At 34.6% G+C, this 21,656-nt stretch overlaps 2 protein-coding genes across 2 annotated transcripts; one reads left to right on the plus strand and one right to left on the minus strand.

Moving 5' to 3' along the window:
• Nucleotides 1–4,806: 4,806 nt before the first annotated feature.
• OR4P6 (olfactory receptor family 4 subfamily P member 6) lies at nucleotides 4,807–5,745 on the plus strand. The gene has a single exon (XM_038564482.1). It carries the CDS (start codon nucleotides 4,807–4,809, stop codon nucleotides 5,743–5,745), a length of 939 nt encoding a protein of 312 aa, XP_038420410.1.
• Nucleotides 5,746–9,220: 3,475 nt separating this feature from the next.
• On the minus strand, nucleotides 9,221–10,162 carry OR4P11 (olfactory receptor family 4 subfamily P member 11). Its single transcript, NM_001389094.1, has one exon. It carries the CDS (start codon nucleotides 10,160–10,162, stop codon nucleotides 9,221–9,223), a length of 942 nt encoding a protein of 313 aa, NP_001376023.1.
• Nucleotides 10,163–21,656: the final 11,494 nt, after the last annotated feature.

Raw genomic sequence — 21,656 nt, forward strand, 5'->3', positions numbered from 1 at the left:
GCCATCAAAGTATTAGTAGCTTTATTTGTTTTGTCTTGTTTAGAAATTCATAAATGTAATCATATCATGAGCCTTTGATATTCCGTGGTCAAGAACAGTTGAATATGAAGAAGGATCTACTGGCTAAGCAGGTCACTGGACTGTGTTTCCGTGAGGGGGGTCTGAATATAAAACGATTAAGCAGTAAAATACTGATATGATTCTAAGACTGTGAAGAAGCAAATTGTATGGCAAAATTTTTGATCAACCTACTAAAATTTTTAATATCTGTGTGATATGTTTATTTTTTCTAGGTTTAATATAGATAATTTTTTTTCTAGGTGAAAGGGGAATGTGAACATTCTAGTAATGTAGAGAGAGTGAATGAATTCAAAGGAAAGAAACCAAAAGCATTAAAGGACTGTCCTAAGCAAGATATTGATCTTCAGGTCTGTGGGCTGAAGATCAGCTGACAAGGAGGGAAAGATTTTGTTTAAATGAGAGAATGGGATCCCCCATGTGAGAAACCCAGCCTTCAGGTAAGAAAGAGCAGATTGTTCATGGTAGGGAATCTATGCTATGTCTTATCTACCTACCTTCATTTACCCCTGTTGAAATATTATGTGTTTTTAATAAGCTATTCAAAATTTGTAATAAAAATAATATGGGATCCCTGGGTGGCGCAGCGGTTTGGCGCCTGCCTTTGGCCCAGGGCGCGATCCTGGAGACCCGGGATCGAATCCCACGTCGGGCTCCCGGTGCATGGAGCCTGCTTCTCCCTCTGCCTGTGCCTCTGCCTCTCTCTCTCTGTGACTATCATAAATAAATAAAAAAAAAATTAAAAAAAAATAATAATATGACATCCTTAATTTATATTTATGTCCACTGGTATGGCAAAAATGTATAATATTAATGCTAAAAATATTTGAGTATCTATGTTTTTTTTTTTTTTAATTTTTTTAAATTTATTTATGATAGTCACAGAGAGAGGGAGAGAAAGAGAGACAGGCAGAGGGAGAAGCAGGCTCCATGCACCGGGAGCCTGATGTGGGATTCGATCCCGGGTCTCCAGGATCGCGCCCTGGGCCAAAGGCAGGCGCCAAACCGCTGCGCCACCCAGGGATCCCAATATTTGAGTATCTAATTTTTATATACTACGTTCTGTACTAAGCTTTTACATAAATGAGCTCATTGAATCCTTATATTAGACCTCAGAGTTATAGTATTATTCATTTTATAAATGATGAAAATGAGGTTACATATCTTTTCCCAAGATTTTTCCATGAATTTTGGAGCCAAGATCCTATATAATTTTATGTAGCTCCAGAACTTAACTTCTTAATTTCTAAGTCTCCTACCATTTTTCTATCTTGAGTACCTCCTGCATTTATAACATTATAAGAAGTTCCAATGAGGAAACAAGAGCAAGTAGTAGATTTTTGAACATTGAGCTTCATATGCATTATTTTATTTGAGTTTCACAATAATTCCGTAAGTTAGGCACTGTGATGCTCATTTTATGAAAACCAAGAAAATGTTTAAGGAAGTGGAGAATCTTGCATTTAAGTATCAGAGGTATGTTCAGAACTAGGATCGATCGCCAAAGTTTCTGTTATTTTCAATATTGTGAAGAGAGGGATAGTACAAGGTACAATTTCTCATCTGATCTACTTACAATTTCTCTAGGTCTTTGATCTTACATTTAGTAATTGTAGAAAGGGGCTAACATTTATTGAATATATAATACTTTTCAGGCACTTTTATAAGAAATTTCTCATTTATGAACTTTATTATTTCAAACACCACCCGACATGGAAGTATTATTGCTACTTCAATTTAACAGAGAAGGAAACTGAAGCACAGACATGGTAATAAACTTGTCAATACTATATTTTCTACAGTTTCAATTTAACCAATGGAGCATGGAAGACATAATGGAGGCAGACAGGTGTTTTCCCCAAACTAATGGGGAATCAAGAGTCACATAGTCAAAATCTGGGGAGAGATCTTTCCAATTCCTTTATTGTATGGATGGGAGCCCCAAATCCTAGGGAATCAGCAATTAAGATCTACTGTTATAATGCATTTACCAGACAATTACCTGGAATGCAGTATAACTGCTTCTGTTTGACAGAACACAAAGAAATTAAATTATTTTCTAGGATCATATCATTTGTACGGGCAGATTCTCGAAGAAGGTATGGGAGAAAATGATGGAGCAAAGCAAGCTCCGTTATTATATTGTATTGTGTTTGGGGGCTCTGTTTTGAAATTAGAGGAGTCCAGTTTTTTTTTTTTTAATTTTTATTTGTTTATGATAGTCACAGAGAGAGAGAGAGAGAGGCAGAGACACAGGCAGAGGGAGAAGCAGGCTCCATGCACCGGGAGCCCGATGTGGGATTCGATCCCGGGTCTCCAGGATCGCGCCCTGGGCCAAAGGCAGGCGCCAAACCGCTGTGCCACCCAGGGATCCCTGAGTCCAGTTTTTTGTATGTCCCCAACCTAGGCAACCATAATTGATCACTTGATAAAATGTCCTTCAAATAACTTTTTGGAAAAGTTACTATTTGAAAGAGTAGGTAATTAGAAAAAGTAGGGAATTATTAAAAAGAAATGTATGTTGATCTTCATATCATTTCTTCATTCCATGCTGAGTCACAGTCTTGTGACAACAAAATTCAAAGTCCTGTAATGCTTTGGGCTCTGAGTCCTTTTTTTTTTTTTTTTTTTTTTAATTCTCTGAGTCCTTATTTGTTTTGTCTGACAATGCAAGATCTTTGGTATTATTGACACAAAGAATTGAAATATTCCTTTTAATTTAGCAAACTTGAACAGAATTTGCAGGTTTATCAACCATTCAACTAAAAGAAACCTGTTGAAAATCAATGTACTTTTGTTTCTCAATAAATTCTCACTTAAGACTAAATAATTTTCAGTGTGACCTCCTGGTCTTAGTTTCCTGTAAAAATTTAAGTGGGCTTCCAGACTCTAGTGGGCATAATTCTTCAATATTTTAAACTATGAAAACCAAGAAAATAAGGAAGTAGAGAATCTTGCATTTAAGTATCAGAGCTATGTTCAGAACTAGGGTTGATCTAAAGGATAAATGAATAGTTATATTTACAAAGATACCTTCAAATTAATTTTAATCATAAGCATTACTAATGTAAAATACACTTTTATTTACAAAATATACCTTTTTCTAAAAATAAATAGTTCACGGTAAAAGTTTTGGACAATAAAAAGAGTATAAATTAGAAAATTTAAATCTTCATAATGTAATTATCATGACATAGCCATTGTTAATTTACTTAAATATTTAATTAATTTCTCTTGGATATAGCATAACTAAATATAAATTGAAGAACTTTTGCACTTTGGATATATATATCTTATAAAGAAGCAGTCTTGCACTCCTAACTAAAAATTCTAAAGTTAAGAAAAGTAAAATATGAATATATATATTTTTTCAACTACATGCATCTTAATTAACATAAGTTTAATTTTACTTGTAGTAGAATAAATCCAATTCTATATAAAAGCAGAAGACACCAATGATGTATACACGTTTTAATTCATTTAAAAATTACTGAACCAAGAATAAAATTTTATTTTATTTATTATTTAAAAAGATTTTATTTTATTTATTCATGAGAGACAGAGAGAGAGAGAGAGACAGGCAGAGGGAGAAGCGGGCTCCATGCAGGGAGCTCGATATGGGACTCGATTCCGGGTCCCCAGGATCACACCCTGGCTGAATGCGGCGCTAAACCGCTGAGCCCCCCGGGCTGCCCAAGAATAAAAATTTAAAACTAAGGTTGGTTTTCCTATAATCCCTCAATGGACAGAAATAGGAAAAGCAGAACTATAGATACATTAAGCTAGAAATAACTCTTAAGTAATATAAAAGTTTAATGGAGTAATTTCTGTAGTTATTTCTTCTTTTATTTCTTAAAGATTTTACCTATTTATTCATGATAGACACAGAAAGAGAGAGGCAGAGACATAGGCAAAGGGAGAAGCAGGCTTCCCTCAAAGAGCCCAATGTAGGACTTGATCCCAGGATCCTGGGATCACCACCTGAGCTGAAGGCAGATGCTCAACCACTGAGCCACCCAAGCATCCCAACTATTTTCTTTTTTAAATCTAAAAATGTTACAAGTCCACTTAGAAAAACAATTTCCTCTTTAGTTCTATCATGAATTACCTGATTAATGGTCAAATGGTTATTTCTAATATTGTATTATTCCCTCAAGCCTATAGCACACTGTTTGCTCTCAAGCTTTTTCTTTAGTTAATCCTTATTTAACATTGACTATATGCCAAGCACTCACATGCCCCTCCACCATTTTTGTGGTCTCATTAGAAACCATCTGTTCAGGTAAATTCTATGGTTACCTCCAGTTTACATCCTAAGATGCTACATTATGTTTCCTTAATATTAATTGAATTAATACTTAACACTATTTGCATTAATAAGCATACTTTGAACTTAGTATTTGAACAAATACTTAACACTATTTGATAGCTCTCTTTTTTTTTACTTTTTATGAGTAGAATTTACTGCTTTCTCCCAAAAGAATTTAATTTCACAAAAGCTAGGACTTTGTTTAATTCATCACTATATCCAAAGTTCCTGGAAGAATATTGGCACTAGATATTTGAAAGGATTTTATTAAATGAATGAATGATTTCAATGGATTAAAATGGCTAATGTCTTAAAACATGCATTAGGTCATTTTAATTGAATATTAGATTTCCTTTTTCTCATCAATGATTTGCTTCATTGTTTTTGTCATTTCAGATACCTTTCTGGAGCATCAGATCATGGAAAATAGGAACAATGTTACTGAATTTATTCTCTTGGGACTTTCTAAGAATAAGAAAGTCCAAATCCTCTGCTTTTTATTTTTCTTACTCTGTTATCTAGCTATCTGGTTGGGGAATTTGATTATTATGGCTTCCATCACATGCAGTCAGCTAATTAATCAGCCCATGTATTTCTTCCTTAATTACCTTGCCCTCTCAGACCTCCTCTATACCTCCACTGTGACACCCAAACTAATGACAGACTTACTGACAGAGAATAAGGTCATTTCCTATAAAAACTGCATGACACAGCTATTTACTACACATTTCTTTGGAGGGGTTGAGGTCTTCATCATCACAGGAATGGCCTATGATCGCTATGTGGCCATCTGCAAACCACTCCACTATGCCATCCTCATGAATAGGCAAAGATGTAACTCAATTCTCAGAGCATCATGTGCAGGGGGGTTTCTGCATTCCCTTGGCCTGTTTCTTCTTACAATTTTTTTACCTTTTTGTGGACCCAATGAAATAGATCACTATTTCTGTGATGTGTATCCTTTGTTGAAACTGGCATGCATTGATACACACAAAATTGGTTTCTTAGTCATTGCCAATTCTGGCCTGATGGGACTGGTGATCTTTGTGGTTTTGATGGCCTCCTACTTTATGATATTATATAATGTGAGAGCATATTCTGCAGAGAACCGCCACAAGGCGCTTTCCACTTGCAGCTCCCACATCACAGTTGTGATCCTGTTTTTTGCACCTGTCATCTTTGTTTACATTAGGCCTGCCACAACTTTACCAGAGGATAAAGTATTTACACTCTTCTACACAATTATCGTCCCCATGCTCAATCCTCTTATCTATACACTTAGAAACACAGAGATGAAAAATGCCATAAGGAAAGTTTGGTGCACTGAAAGGTTTTGGAAAGGGAAACCAATGATTTGAAGGCTATTCATCTTTGGATGTGAATGGATATCTTCTCATCACACATCCCCTTTCTTTGATTCCTTACTGATGAAAAACCAGTCAGAATATGTAAAGGCTAAACCTTAAACATCAGCTTGCCATTGGTGGGTTTCTCTTTCATATTCCTTTGCTGATATTCTTCACTTTTTTCATCCTACACTAAGTTTTAAGGTCCATGAAAGTAGTTGACCATGCTGTAGGTTTTTCACTACTAATTTCCCAGCAGCCATCAAAGGGTATAATGCATTTAGGTGCTCAATAAATATTTATTAAATGAATATATAAACATCTTGTCAAATAGTTCTGTTTTTCATCCCTCTTAGGAATCACCTTCATGGTTTAATGACCCACTTGGACATTAGACACCACCATTATGCTGATAGGTATTTCTCCACTTCCATATACTTTGGATTCATACAGCCAAGAAGAAATTCCACCCTGGATTCAATCAAACAAGACTCCAAAAAGTTTATGGGTAGCAGAGATTAGTATGGCTGAACTCATGCTATTTTAACTAGTTTGAAATTCAACATATATGATCAAGGAGTAAACCATAACTAGCAGTCCTGTGGAAAGGAAGAAAATATAAATTCTTCAAAATTAAGGATTTTTTCAAAGTAAAAAATTTTCATTTACTATCTAAATTCATAGTTTTTTTAAAGATTTTATTTATTTATTCATGAGACACAGAGAGAGAGAGATTGAGAGAGAGAGAGAGGCAGAGACACAGGCAGAGGAGAAGCAGGCTCCATGCAGGGAGCCCGACGTAGGACTCGATCCTGGGTCTCCATGATCATGCCTTGGGCCAAAGGCATGCGCTAAACCACTGACCCACCCAGGGATCCCCTAAATTCAAGTTTAAGATAACCTGAAAATGCTATGTGACATTGACTATAGAGTAGATTTAGTGATGGGGTAGATAGATGATGATGATGATGATAGATAGATGATAGATAAAGATAGATGATAGATGATAGATAGATAGATAGATAGATAGATGATAGATAGATAGATAAGAGAGTAAATGAGAGGAGGGGGGATTGAATGACACATTTAAGTCATTGTTTAATGGAATTTAATGGAAAGAAGTGCATCTTTGAGAGGTTGGATTCACTCATCCAACTATGTGAATTCGGAGGTTTTTTTTGTTTTTTTGTTTTTTTTTAAAGAAGACATTCTCTGTTGCATCTAGTTTGAAAATCTCACCTGACTCCATCTTCTACTCTTTCTTTTATACATGTTACTATCAAGAGTGAAATATTTGATCTGTATTTTATGAAGCTTTCTTTCTTGCTGACAAGCTTAAAATAAAACTTTGACACTTGCCATCAGTTTATATAAAAAATATTTTTCTTTACCAAACTACTTGTTTGATGCTTAGAAAAATGCTAAACCTCTGAATGTCAGTTTAGTCATCTAAAAATAAATCAGATAATTAGATCATTAATTCAAAGTTAGAGTTTTAGAGCTTTTAAAGAAAAAATACAATTATCTTGCATCGATTGAAATCTTGTTTATTATAATATTATTTTAACATATACAGTCATAAGCTACAAGAATCTTATGTATATCTTTATAAAATAAAAATTTCAAAGTATAAAATAAAATATTCATGTTGACAATTTTAATTTGAATGTTTCACAGAAATTAATGTACAGATATGAGGGATAATAGAAACAATAAAAAAATATGGTAAGCAGTTTCCATTCTTAGAACAAATACTCATTTCCTTTCAGTTTTACAATTACCTTTTGAGATAGTTAATAATGTCTTCCATTTTACAGAGGAAGAAAGAGAGGAGGAAAGCATAGTTGCCTTTCCAGGATCTCTCAAGTAGAAAGATATTTTTCATCTCCGTGCTTAATTATCAGCTGTTACCAACTTCAAATTTTTTATTTTGAGCATTAGGAGAAATCATTCGAATCCTAATTGTCATCTCTGTTATTAGTTTACTTTGTAATATCAGTTATATAGAATAAAAAATCATTTTATTAGACAATAAACTTAAGAGTTTAACCCAAAATCAAATGTGAAAAATAAACATTGGTTCATAATTTTCTCACTGTTTCAAGAGTTACCTTTAATGAACCAGTACAAACTGACATGTATCATGATGTAGGCTACACACTAATTTTGCTAAATATTCAGTTAGGGTATCAACTGATCTAGTAATAGTTTTTGAAATTTTAATACCTTTACAAACATACCCCTTATAATGATAATTATCCAATCATATTTTTCTATTTGAACTTCTCTAAAATTTTTCATTGCACACTGTGCTATAAACTTTCATTTGTTGCTTCACTTATATATTCAGTTACATATTTGATTTATGTTCATTTCTACCCCTAACCTGTGCTATATAATTCCGCTCTCCATTCCATCATTTTAGTTTCACGATGTCCAGTGAGTTCAATTTTACTAAATAATTAAGACAAAACTGTTATTTATGTCAATTATTTGAAAAGCTTTTTCAGTAATACAGACATCTATAGATATCCAGATGTATAGAAGTTTCATAGAAATTGGAAATTTATAGTTTTCATTTTGATGGCAAAGGAAAAAATAAATTTAAGCATATTCTAGACCAAGTGGTTTCAATACTGGCATCTATATTTGTTTTTACAATCACATTGGTTCCCAGTAATAGTGGAGATCCTACAGTCTGCCACTAATCTTTCTACTGGGGCATCCACACTTCTCAGACATTTAAAATTAGTCAAACATCCTACTCTCCTGACACAATCTAATTTTACGTCTGTTATGTCAGCACAATTATCTGTAGACCCTCTTTTTACACTCAAGGCTCAGTTTGGAGAATGAATTATATGGCTACACTATTTATCATCAATACGACTTTTTCATTACTATTTTACAGCAAATATTTCTATAATAAAATGCTGTGATTTTGAAATGATCTAAGTAAGTCATTTTAGAAAAACTTTTCCAATTTTTATAGAACCATTATTTCATACATAGTATTTTTATTGCTTAGACCCTATTTGAATAATTTTTGCTTTTTAAATTGTTGTAGTGAATATGGAAACTCATGAGCTGAGTGAAAAACAGGATTCTAAGTTTCTGATGTTCCTTTTTTATGAGAACGCAGAGATGACCCTTTATGTCTGGGATGATTAATGTAAATGCAGCTTATGTACTCATAGATTCATTCATGAATCCAAAATAAAAGGAGATTAGAAAGGACACCTCCAGTTAGCAACTTGTGGATAAAGTTCAAAGGAAAAATATTTCAAAGAACAGTGTAATAGAACTTCAACGAGAAAATGATGGCTCAGATTACTAGGGGAAATTTTAAATAAGAAACCAATAAAGAAAGAAGAAAGTACTTCAAAATAAATTATCCTATTAATGCCGTGACACCAATGTCTATGCTTATTTTTCTTACAAAAAAAGTTCATGGTTTTTCAAGTACAGTAACTATCACGTAAGTAGGTTATATAATGATTTGCTTTCCAATCAAACATGGTTTCTGGCACCACACTTTCCTCAAGGTATTTTTCATCTCCATGTTTCTTAATGTGTAAATCAGAGGGTTGAACATGGGAGCAATGATGGTGTAGAAAAGAGCAAACACTTTGTCTTCTGGAAAAGTTGTGGCTGGGCGAATGTAAATGAAGAGAACAGGCACAAAGAACAGAACCACAACTGTGATATGGGAGCTGCAGGTGGAAAGAGCTTTGGTGCGGCTCTCTGCAGGGTAAGACTTGATGGTGTATAATATCAATAAGTAGGATAGAACCAAGACTACAAAGGTCACCAAGCCCATCATGCCGGAATTGGCAACCACTAAGATCCCAACTCTGTAGGTATCTGTGCAGGCCAGTTTCAGCAAAGGATACACATCACAAAAGTAGTGATCTATCTCATTGGGGCCACAGAAAGGTAAAGTGATGGTAAGGAGACATTGGACAAAAGAATGCAGAAATGCCCCAGTACAGCTAGCAATGACTATGCCATAACATCTCTTTCTGTTCATGATGACGGTGTAGTGCAAGGGCTTGCAGATGGCCACGTAGCGGTCATAGGCCATCCCCGTGAGGATAAAGACTTCAATCCCCCCAAAGAAATGCATGACAAAAAGCTGTGCCATACAGTTAGTATAAGAAATCATGTTACTTTCTACCAGCAAGTCAGTGACTAGCTTGGGTGTCACTGTTGAGGTATAACACAGATCTGAGAGGGCAAGATTATTAAGGAAGAAATACATGGGTTGGTCAATTAGCTGACTGCATGTGATAGAAATCATTATGAGCAAGTTTCCCATCCAAATAGCTATGTAACAAAATAAGAATAATAGAAAGCATAAGTTTTTAACTTTCTTATTCTGGGAAAGTCCCAACAGAACAAATTCAGTGACATTATTAATATTTTCCATGGCTTAATGCAGTTAAGTCTCAAAGGTTTGCCTGAAGAAAAAAAAAAAAGATAAGTCAGCATAAGAAATATTGAACTAAACATGGTATGAATTAGAGGAAGTGTTGTAAAAATAAATTTGTTTAATCAGTTTCCTACAGCACATTTTCAAGTAATTATAAGCTCTGTATAAATAGGCTTACCATATAATATAATAGATTAGGGTTTTTTTTGTAGAGTGAAAAGAAATATTACTAATAGTCACACTTGTTCAAGTCATAAACAAAGATGTGCAATCATCTTATGTAGGGGTTGCAAAAGTAGGCTTAGGGAGGGAGCATTTATTTTCCTGGACTAGCTCACCTGCTTGATAGGTTGAAATAGCCAGACTTATATCCAAGTAAGTGAGATGAATTGTGCAATTACAAAGTACAATCCTGTCTTTATTTAAAATTCCATTTTTCTGTTGAATCACTAAATTCTCCACATAAGCCTAATAATACACTGAATATTAACTAACTGATATTAAAAAAAACTTAGAAAAATAAATAAAATTCCATTATTATGATGGAATTTGCAATTTAAATTTTAAATATTGCATAAAAATCTTATTATTTTCATTATTGAGTTGTTTGCTCATGAGGTAACTCACTTGCCTCACCCTAATCCTGACCTAGTTGAAATCTCTTAATATTTACCAACATTATAGAAAGCAATAATGAAAATATAATACCAGCTGAAGTCTAAGAGGCTGTGATATTTCTTTTGACCTAAAATAGATGTATGAAACAATAATAATAATTAGATACTTAATATTGAGAGAGAAAGATTTTCTACAAAACTAAACTAGAACAATGCATAGACATGAGTGGCACTCACCTGACATACATTGGACTTCAATTATTGTTTTTTCTAATAAAGGATTACATTAAGAAATTATAATTTCACCATTTTCTCTCTCTTTTTTAAAGATTTTATTTATTAATGATAGAGAGAGAGAGAGAGAGGCAGAGACATAGGCAGAGGGGGAAGCAGGCTCCCCAAAAGGAGCCCAATGTGGGACTCGATCTCTGACCCTGGGATTACGCCCTGAGCAGAAGGCAGATGCTCAAATGCTGAGCCACCCAGGCATCCCTCCTTTGTTATTTTTTAAGGGTGACTGAATTATTTCCTGTAGAAATAATGACAATTTCAAAAAAATCCCAAGGACTATTTTTCAAGCTATCACAATATTCTCAGTATTTCTATAATCAGAAAAAATATACAGTTCTTTTTCAAAAAGAGCTTTACTTTAAACTGTATGTTCATTTTCAATTAATGTGCCAATATGTTTCTATAGGAATAGCATATCTTTAATCTTTTCCAAGAACCTAAGCTAATTTGTAATACTTTTTTCATATAGCTCTTAAAGAAAAAATGATTCTCACAGTAAAAAAAAAATACAAGTAGAAACATTTCATTAATTAATGAACAGGATAGCTTGAAACTCCTTCTGTCTCTATTGCTCCTTCTGTCTTAACTAGATCTCACACTGGAATGATGGGCAAATAATCTGGTGACTTCCCAGTTCCCTTGTTTCCCTCAGTTGAATGTTTCTTCTGACAATTCTCCAAAGTGTCATCAGATACCCAAAGAATTCATAATCATGCTATTTATTAGAACTTACATTTCTAACATCGTCATACTATTTACAATGTCTTCTTTGTTAATATTAAAGTTACTGAATTTTATTTCATTTTATTTTTTTAAGATTTTATTTATTCATTCATGAGAGAGAGAGAGAGGCAGAGACACAGGCAAAGGGAGAAGCAGGTTTCTCCCAGGACTCCAACCCCAGACTCGGGATCATACCCTGAGCCAAAGGCAGACAGAGGCTCAACCACTGAGCCACCCAGGCATCCCAAAGTCCCTGAATTTTAGATTTACAAGATCCTATTTCATGTTTATGCGATTTAAAGAGACAGCTTGGTATCAGAAGCTACAAGGACTAATTCTGGCACAAAGGCAAATTCATGAGCTATATAACCATAGTCAGTTTTCTTTCTCTCGGGCCTTCCTTTCTCTAATCTGTGAACTAAAATAATGCTTTCCTTCTCTACACTTCGTGGAGCTTTTCAAAATTTCAAATCAATTGCATGAAATAAGGCTTTAAAGATTTTGAGGGCAGAAAGAGAAATGAATAATTTATTTCTTTATTTAACAAACATTTTTTGAGTTCCTACCATGTAACATGCACCATTCCAGGTAGTGTAACGGACTCTCTAAAACTAGATACAGGGACGCCTGGGTGGCTCAGTGGTTGAGCATCTGCCTATGGCTCAGGGATTGATCCTGGAGTCCCGGGATCAAGTCCCACATCAGGCTCCCTGTATGGAGCCTGTTTCTCCCTCTGACTATGTCTCTGCCTCTCTGTGTGTCTCTCACGAATGAATAAATAAAATCTTAAGAAAAAAGTTAAAAATAAATAAAACTAAATATGGAAGGCACTGACCCCCTTGGTGATGACATGAGAAAAGCAAAATAAATTTCAGAAACAAAATGGAATCCTGTTATCTAAATATAGTTTTAAATATGGAAGTATTCTATAAATGCTCTCTATTTTTACAAATACCCACACAATAAATATATGAAATACAAATAGAAAAATCAAAACTGGCACTTCCTAATTTATTCAGTTAATTTTTGCAACAAAGTCTATCAAAATTCTAGCAAGTACAGCCCATATGCTTTTGTAGGAAGCATTAACTGTAATAGGCTTTCTTAAATAGGAGCAATGATAATTTTTTTAAGATTTATTTATTTATTTATTTATTTATTTATTTATTTATTTGAAAGACAGAGAGAGGAAACAAGAGCGAGCATAGGCGAAGCACAATGGGAGAGGAATAATCTCTAGCAGACTCACCAGTGAGCAAGGAGCTCAATGCGGAGTTCAAGCCCACAGCCCTGAGATCATGACGTGAGTGAAACCAAGGGTTGGACACTTAACCAGTTGAGCCACCCAGGTGCCCCTGGAGCAGTGATATTTCAATCGCAATTTTATATATAGTCAAAGAGCTAGTTTAGGGGCTAAGCTTTTTTATTATTATCATTATTTTTAATTTGAATTTACTTTACTATCTTAATTCATATACCATGGGATCCAGCCCTTGCCTGGACTCTTTACCTTTCCTTTTCTTTAGAATGTGAGAACTTAACCAATTTTTTAAAAGAACTTGAAGTTCTTATACTAATTGATTCTTTGATTTTGAAAAAAAGAAAAAAAAGAATGTATCAGGCAGCCCAGGTGGCTCAGCGGTAGCACCACCTTCAGCCCAGGACATGATCCTGGAGACCCGGGATTGAGTCCCGTGTCAGGCTCCCTGCATGGAGCCTGCTTCTCCCTCTCCCTGTGTCTCTGCGTCTCTCTCTCTCTCTGTGCATCTCTCATAAATAATAAATAAATAAATAAATAAATAAATAAATAAATAAATAAATAAAATCTTAAAAAAAAAAAAGAGTGTATCCCTTTTTTGAAGGATAATAGGATAATAGACTCTTATCCCCATCCTTATTTGCAACTAATAGATACTTCAAGGCACTGTTGGAGTTAAATTTCAGGCTCCTTCCTGCTCTGAGTCCTCTCTACTTTCCGTTTGAAAAGGGGCATACAACAGCACCCAGGCTTCCCTTGTGTTGGACAGCGATATTCCACCTCTGTTTTAGTAACTCTTGTCTTTTTGTAGTTCATGCAATATACTATGCTAAATTAACCTCTAAAATTTTGGTTTCCTATGTCACCCCATGCTTAAAAGCTACTCTTTTGCAAATATCTGCACCCCTATGTTTATTGACCCATTATTCTCAATAACCAAGATACATAAGAGACTCAATCAATAGATGAATGGATAAAGAAGATGTGTATATATACATACAAACATACATACATGTATACACAATGGAATAGTCTTAGACATAAAAGAGAATAATCTTGCTATTTACAACACCATGGAAGGACCTAGAGGGTATAATGTTAAGTGAAATAAGTCACTTAGAGAAAGGCAAATACTATATGATATTACTCCTATATGGAATTTAAGAAACCATACAAACAAAGAAAGGATAAAGAACTAACAAACAAAAGCAGACTTGAATACAGTGAACAAAGGAGTATTGCCAGAGGGGTAGTGAGTTGGGGGATGAGTGATATAGGGGAAGGGGATTAGAGCGTACACTTATCTTGATGAGCACTGAAAAATGTATACCATTATTGTATCATTATATTGTACACCAGAAACTAATAAAACATTGTAGATTAACTTTACTTCAATAAAAAATTTAAAAAGCCACTCCTTCTTGTCTACCTTTTAGCTCTTCCAATCTATGGAAATCTTTATCTCGTTAACCCTCCCTGAAATATTCTATGTATCTCATTACTACAATTAAATTTGAACATCCGGGTAATTAATTTTCATTTAATTGGTTCAAGGTAACTCATCAGGCAGTGGCTGTGCCTTGTATTCTGCATGCTGTTGATGCTTTGATATTATGGTCAGTGGATTAACTTTGGATTCATACATAAGACCAGGATAGTGATCTGGCCATATGGTCTGGAGTAAGGTAATTAACTTGTCTGATAATTTTTCTCCCTTTTCAACATGGGCAGTTCTAATATCAATATTCCATAGTTGTGCAGTTTGAATAATCAGATACAAAGTATGCAATAGGCACTAATTATTTTCTCTTTCACACTGCTTTTCCTCATATCATTATGTATTAGCTACCCCATATAGAAATAATAACACTGAAATGTTAATGAATAAAAATGCAGGCTATTACAATTTATATCAAATAGATTGCTATTATCAGCAGTCATGCACAGACACAAGAGAAATAATGATAATATTTAATATTATTTAGTGCTTTACCATACTCTACAGGCGGTTCTAAACCTTCTACATGTATTCAGCTGTGAATCCTAAAGGTCCTAATGATTCTTCTATTATTTCTATTTTGCAAAAAAGAAACCAAGTCTCTTTACAATTTGGAAAAAATACTGATAGGTTCTAAAGACTAATTTTAGGCATATTTTAATTCTTTTTTATTATCTGCCTACTGAAAAATTTGGTTGTCAAGTTCAAATTATTCTTAGAATTATTCCAGGGGCATATTACCATTTTTGTTATTTCTTTCTGTACCCAAGTTGTCTCACCCAAAATAGTCAAGGTTGAGCTACATTTTTGCCAACAGCTTCAAAGTTTTCTCGTAGTGCCAAGTACCCCCAGTCTTGACTGAACTAATTCTATTTCCTTTCTGTCTTATTGTTTACTCTTTTCCAATTCCTTCTCATTAGATTTGCTCCACATTGATGTGTAGGATCTTCTGATATTTAGGTTTTCCAAATCACAACAAATCATACTTTTAATCACTCACTGTACATACAGAGTAGCAAAGGGCATGGAATAGTAACATATTTCCACTCTAGTGTATTCCTTTTGTTATATTTAAGTTGTACCTCTTTTCTCTTTACTTTTTTTCCTTCTGCTTAAAATTCAAGTTGCTCTCTTGATTTATCTACCAATTCTTTTTCAGATATATCCTACAGACAACATGAATGCTATTATTATTTCCTTCATGAATTTCCCAAAATCATTCCAAAAAAAAAAAAAAGGTCTGTTTCAGGGATCTCTGGGTGGCTCAGGGGTTTGGCGCCTGCCTTTAGCCCAGGGCCCGATCCTAGAGTCCCGGGATCAAGTCCCACGTCGGGCTCCCGGCATGGAGCCTGCTTCTCCCTCCGCCTGTGTCTCTGCCTCTCTCTCTCTATGTCTATCACAAATAAATAAATAAATGAATCTTAAAAAAAAAAAAAACAAAAACAAAAAACAAAAAAAAGGTCTGCTTTATTTTGACATCTGCTGAGGGACATAAGATCAATCATTCATTGAATTGTACTAATGTAATGGAAAGTTATGTTATAAAATATTTGCAAAACTTGAAGAGGGAAATAAGTATATTTATAGATAAAAAATAAATTTATTATATATATGTTTTAATAATTTGAAAGTCATGTTTATTTACTATAGTTTGGTTGGATGTTTACTTACCAGGTGATTATCTCATTAGATAAACTTCATTATCTCTGAGTAAAAGGTGGTGTTTGGTGTTTTCAATACAGTCAAAATAAATGCTTAATTTTGCTGTTGAAGATAATGAATTTCACCACACCAAGCAGCCCATGTTAGTGAGTCTTGATTCTAAGACTTTCCTATTTCCCTCATAAGCAAAGCATTCTCTCATGATCTTTGAAACTAAAAGGAAATAAAATCATCATTGGCATTTATGTTGAAAAATGCTTTTGTTTCTTTTCTACCCAAAGTTGTAAATTCATTGGTTTCAGCATTGGAAATGTGTGTGTGTGTATATATATATATATATATATTTTTTTTTTTCTGTTTAATTTCCAAGTGTCATTTAAAGTAGATTACCTGGGAGATTATAACCCCAAACCCTCCCTCACTTTGTCTATGGGATGAGATATTTCCCAAAAGAAAAGTTGGCCAATATCAGCTGAAAATGGCTTAGTTCCTTTCTAATCCTTAAAAATAAAGTTATGCCGTGGTTCATAACTTTTTATACTCTGAGGAGTTTGAGCACAAACCAAGAGTTCACTTCTATTCAGTATTGAGAGGCCATAAATCATGTGCTTTTTATTTTGAAACAAATTCTGAGGAACAGCAGGAAATAATGTCTAAACAGAGGTTAAACTTGAAAATTTCATTGAAGCCTACTGTCAGGTTTAAAGTCTGCTTTAGTGCAGAATAAATTAGTTGAACAGTGGGTGGCAAACTTCTTCTGTGCCACTTTACATCCAATGGCCCTACTTCCTCCTCTGGCCCCCGCTTGGCAAACAGTTTCCATAGACTTAACTCTGGGAGTAGGTGTAAGTTTATAACACTTCCTCTCACAAATACTGCAATGAGATTTGTGTTAAATAAAACTTTGAAAATAAGAAATAAAGTTATTTCTTATTTTTTATTATTTTAAGAAATAATTTTATTTTCATATATCATCTAAATATCTAAAATAAATAAGATGTTTTTGCAACCCACACAATCAAGTACAAAGAGATATACAAAGGAAAACATGGTTAAAATAGATACAAAGGGATGCATAATGAGTGAAGCTTGAGTTGCACATAATAGCACCATTGACCCTAGAAGAATATGAGCTTGAACCGTGTGAGTTAATTTATATGTAGAGTTTTTTCAATAAATATAGTACAATATTATAAAGGTATTTTCTCTTCCTTATGATTTTCCAAACAACTAGCATATTTTATTGTAAGAATATAGCATCTGATACATAAAACATGTATAACATGCAAAATATGTGTTAATCGACTGTTAATGTTATTGGTAAGGCTTTTGGTCAATAATAGGCTATTAATAGTTAAGTTTGGACAGGGAGGTAGAGGTCAAAAGCTATATGTGCCTCTGATCCCCACATTGTTCAAGGGTGAACTGTAGATTATGAAAAGTATAACTGAAGGACTTCCTGGTCTGGATGAATTATTTGAGCAAAGACTTGAGGCAAACTCTGAAATGCATGTCTGAAAATGATGCATAGGTTATGATGAGGATGCTGACCCACTTAGGAGAGAAGTGAGGAATTTGGTTGTATCAGGGCAATCATAGTCTAAACATTGAAAACCATAGAACTGGTTATTCTTTCCTGTAGAAAAAAAATATTATTTGTAAGTGGAAGAATATGTAAGTTAGTAATTTGAGAGAAAACTCTTACAATGCTTTTATGATAGCAAATTTGACCTTTTGTTGGAAAGAAATTTTTCTTATTTTCTACACACACAAAAAAAAGGTACTGATTTTCCACAAACAACATTGATGTGTTGGGATTTACAACGATTGTGGAGCTTGAATGGTGTGCAGGCAATACAAAATTACAAGGATTATGAAGTGGTCTGCCTTCTGTTGGTGGCATCAGAAGCCTAATATAAACTATAGGGTAGTTATCACTTGATCTACACAATTTAAGGTACACCATCAGGATGAGAGGTCTTCTCTTGCAGCTCATTCTCCAGAAGCCAAAACACAGATTCTGATGAAATTGAAGCCATGGGATTGAACATAGATATGGCAAGGCTATAAAGGTAACAGAAAGCACAGCCCCTGTGGTCTCTTATGTCAAACAACAGAAACCTAAAAAGAAAAACGAAACTGAAATCTAAGATAGTGGTGTTTGGGGTTGAATCAGAATTTTGAGCACCCAAATGCCCTGAAACCTCTGCACAGACAGAATTAACTTCCTTCACCTTTCTAGAAAGGAACAGATTTTCATAGCCTGGAGATGAATTAATAACTTCACCTGAGTTGTTTCCTTGCAAAATGATGCTTATTTTCTTAAGGTCTGATAGGCTCAAGAAATTTTGATAAAATTTCATCTCCTTTCTCTTAGTCAATAACCGTAGCTTTATGGGGAGTTGGCCAAAGCAGAAATACATGATTGTATCTGTTTATATTTAGTTCCTTTTGGCACTAACTGAAATGGAATATTGTGGCATTAAAGCCCCAAATACAAAAGTCTCAAAAAAAGATAGGGATTAAGGAAAATCTTCTCAGCAAATCTTCAACCAATGGATTTGGCTGTCTACTTTGTACATACCAAGAGATAACTAGAGGCATAGATCTATTCCAATTCATGGCAGTTGCTAATTGTTTCACTTGTGTTTAGGAATTTCGAATGTATGGGTACTAGGTGTGAATATATGAACAAACCTCACGGACAAAATATATGGATAGACCTCATGGAATTATACAAATGCTCACTACATGGTGTATACTGCTGAGGAAATTCTCAATGGTGGTAAACAAGATTATATGTTTCATGGATATCAGCCATCCTCCTTTCCCAGCTACCCAAGGTCTAACTTTGGTCAAGGTCTAAAGCAGCCATAGTGTGGGGCACCTGGGTGGCTCAGTCAGTTAAGCATCTGACTCTTGGTTTTAGCTCAGGTTGTATGATCTCAGAGTCATGAGATCAACCCTAACATGGGGCTCCACTCTCAGCATGGAGTCTGCTTGAAACTCTCTCTCTGTCTCTCTCTGCCCCTCCCCCACTCTCCCTTTCTAAAATAAATAAATAAATAAATAATCTTTTTAAAAAATCTTAAAAATCAAGTAGTCAAGATGGCTTAGGAAGCACCCTATGAAGGCTGTTATTAGGGGTGGACAATGTGAAATTTACCTCATGAAGGTTCATTTGGCTTCTGTTAACACTGAGTACCAAATGTTTGTAGTTATTATGACCAAATTTAGTGTGTAAAACAACTAATTTAACATGTATTTGGGTTCTATGGATCAGAAATTTAGACATAGGATGGCTGGTCTATGTTCCATGATGTCTGGAGTCTCCTAGAAAATTCAAAGGCTGGGAGTGTTCACTAGCTAGCAGCTGAAATTATCTGGGACTATCTTGACTTATAACTCTGGCAGTTGATATTGGCTGTGGACCCAGACATCAGATGAGCTGTTGGCCATAAATTCTACATCTAGTCTCTATATATGGTCTCTCCATATGGACTAGTTAGGAAATATTTCTGTGACCATCTTTGGAGGCTACTGTCTCTTACACCAACATTGAGTGCCCAATATGTACATTCTTCAGGGAGATACAGTACTCAGTCCTGTGGTGGCAAGTTGATTATAGTGAAAACCTTCCATCATGGAGAAAACAGAATTTTTCTTCACAGAAATAGACACTTATTCCAGATATGGATTTGTCTTTCCTGCTTATAATATTTGTATGAGCAGCACAATGCATAGACTTATGGAACGTCTTATTAACTATCATGACATTTCACTTAGGACTGATTCTGATCAAGTAATCAGAGTAAAAGAAGCATGGTAGTGGACATACACACAGGAATTCATTGATCCTACCATATACTCTGCTATAGACTAAATGGAGTTCCTGAAAATTCATATATTGAATACCTAAATCCAAGAAAGTCAGCAGGTGAATATTTAGAGATAGGGCCTTTAAAGAGGCAATTAAGTTAAAATAAGGCCTTTAGGGTGGGCCCTAATCCAGTGTGACAGGTATCTTCAAAAGAAAAATTCTGGACATACAGAGTAAGTACCAAGAATCTGTGTGTACAGAAAGAAGGCCATGTGAGGACACATGGACAAGGCAGCCATCTATTAAGCCAAGGAGACAGATCTTTGGGGAAACTAAACCCACCAGTACTTTGACCTTGGACTTCTAGACTCCAGAACTGACAGAAAATATATTTCTGGTGTTTAAGCCACCCTGTCCATGATATTTTGTCATGGTAGCCCTAGCAAACTCTTCCATACACCATTTCTCTACAGTAACTGATTAGATACAATGAAGAAAGGCTTACTGAACAGAGTTGCCAACTGAGAAATAGCACCTTGAAAAACTGGAGTTTTAACTTCAAAGATGGTTGAGCAAGATTTTATTCCTCCCATAGCCATGATAAACAGTTATATAATCCTATGGAATAGAAAGATGTATATGCAAATACCTCTTTTATTATTATACTAAAGTCCTTTATAGAATTTTTCTTCCTGTGCCAGCATTTTTCAGCTCAGCTGGCATCTAGGTTTCAGTTATAGAGGTTCTGCTTTCATTAAGGGGCACAAAAATTGTTTTGTTGAACTGGAAATTGAAGTTATCACCTGGATACAGAGGGCTCATCATGCCTCTACTAAACCAAAAGACAAAAGAGGGCTAGATCAATTGGTATTGATAATATCAGATCTATTTGTCTGACACAGTAGAGCATGAATGATCAATATCTGGAATGCAGAACATCTCTTAAAATTTCCATAACATAGCAAAAGTTAATTTAAAAAAATGGCAGGACCATTAAAGATTCAGGATTTCAGGAATGAAGATTTGGTTCGCATGAGTAGATAGTGAACCCCAATAATAAAGGTCAGCCCGAAATGAAAGGCAAGAATGATGAGGCAGTGGAAGAAATAAAGGTATAAATATTAACTAATTCTCAATATCAATTACAGAAAAAAGGACACTTGTAGCAATGTATTGAGTAATTTTACACCCTGTTCTTAGGGTTACAGATTTTTGGGGAAGGATTATACTTGAACTAGAAGAGAAACTAACATTGAAATTAACTTTGTCTAGAATGTTGAGGATGATACTTTTCCTTCTGGAAGGAAGAGAATGAGACCACGTTAGTAGAAGCATCTTGTTCAGTGAAAGGATGAAGATAATCTTCTTTCTTAATCAGGTTTAAATATCATACAGAAAAGTGTTTATGAGTGCCAAATACTCATGTAACTGGTACCCTCAGCTCAAAAACCTACCTTCATATGCTCTGCCTTGAGATGCTGGGAGTAAAATCTACCCATATTTCTTGTCTACCAATTGGTTTCCTATTAGTTTCTGTCAATAGGAGCATACTCTTGTGATAATGGAAGTCAAGAGGAGGTGGGAAAAGACTTCATTACATGTTCAAAATAAACTATCAATTT

The sequence above is a fragment of the Canis lupus genome, chromosome 18 (genome assembly GCF_011100685.1).
Source record: "Canis lupus familiaris isolate Mischka breed German Shepherd chromosome 18, alternate assembly UU_Cfam_GSD_1.0, whole genome shotgun sequence".
Taxonomy (NCBI): Eukaryota; Metazoa; Chordata; class Mammalia; order Carnivora; family Canidae; genus Canis; species Canis lupus.

Coding starts and splice junctions, on each gene's coding strand:
- OR4P6 (XM_038564482.1), top strand. CDS start 4,807: ATGGAAAATAGGAACAATGTTACTGAATTTATTCTCTTGGGACTTTCT.
- OR4P11 (NM_001389094.1), bottom strand. CDS start 10,162: ATGGAAAATATTAATAATGTCACTGAATTTGTTCTGTTGGGACTTTCC.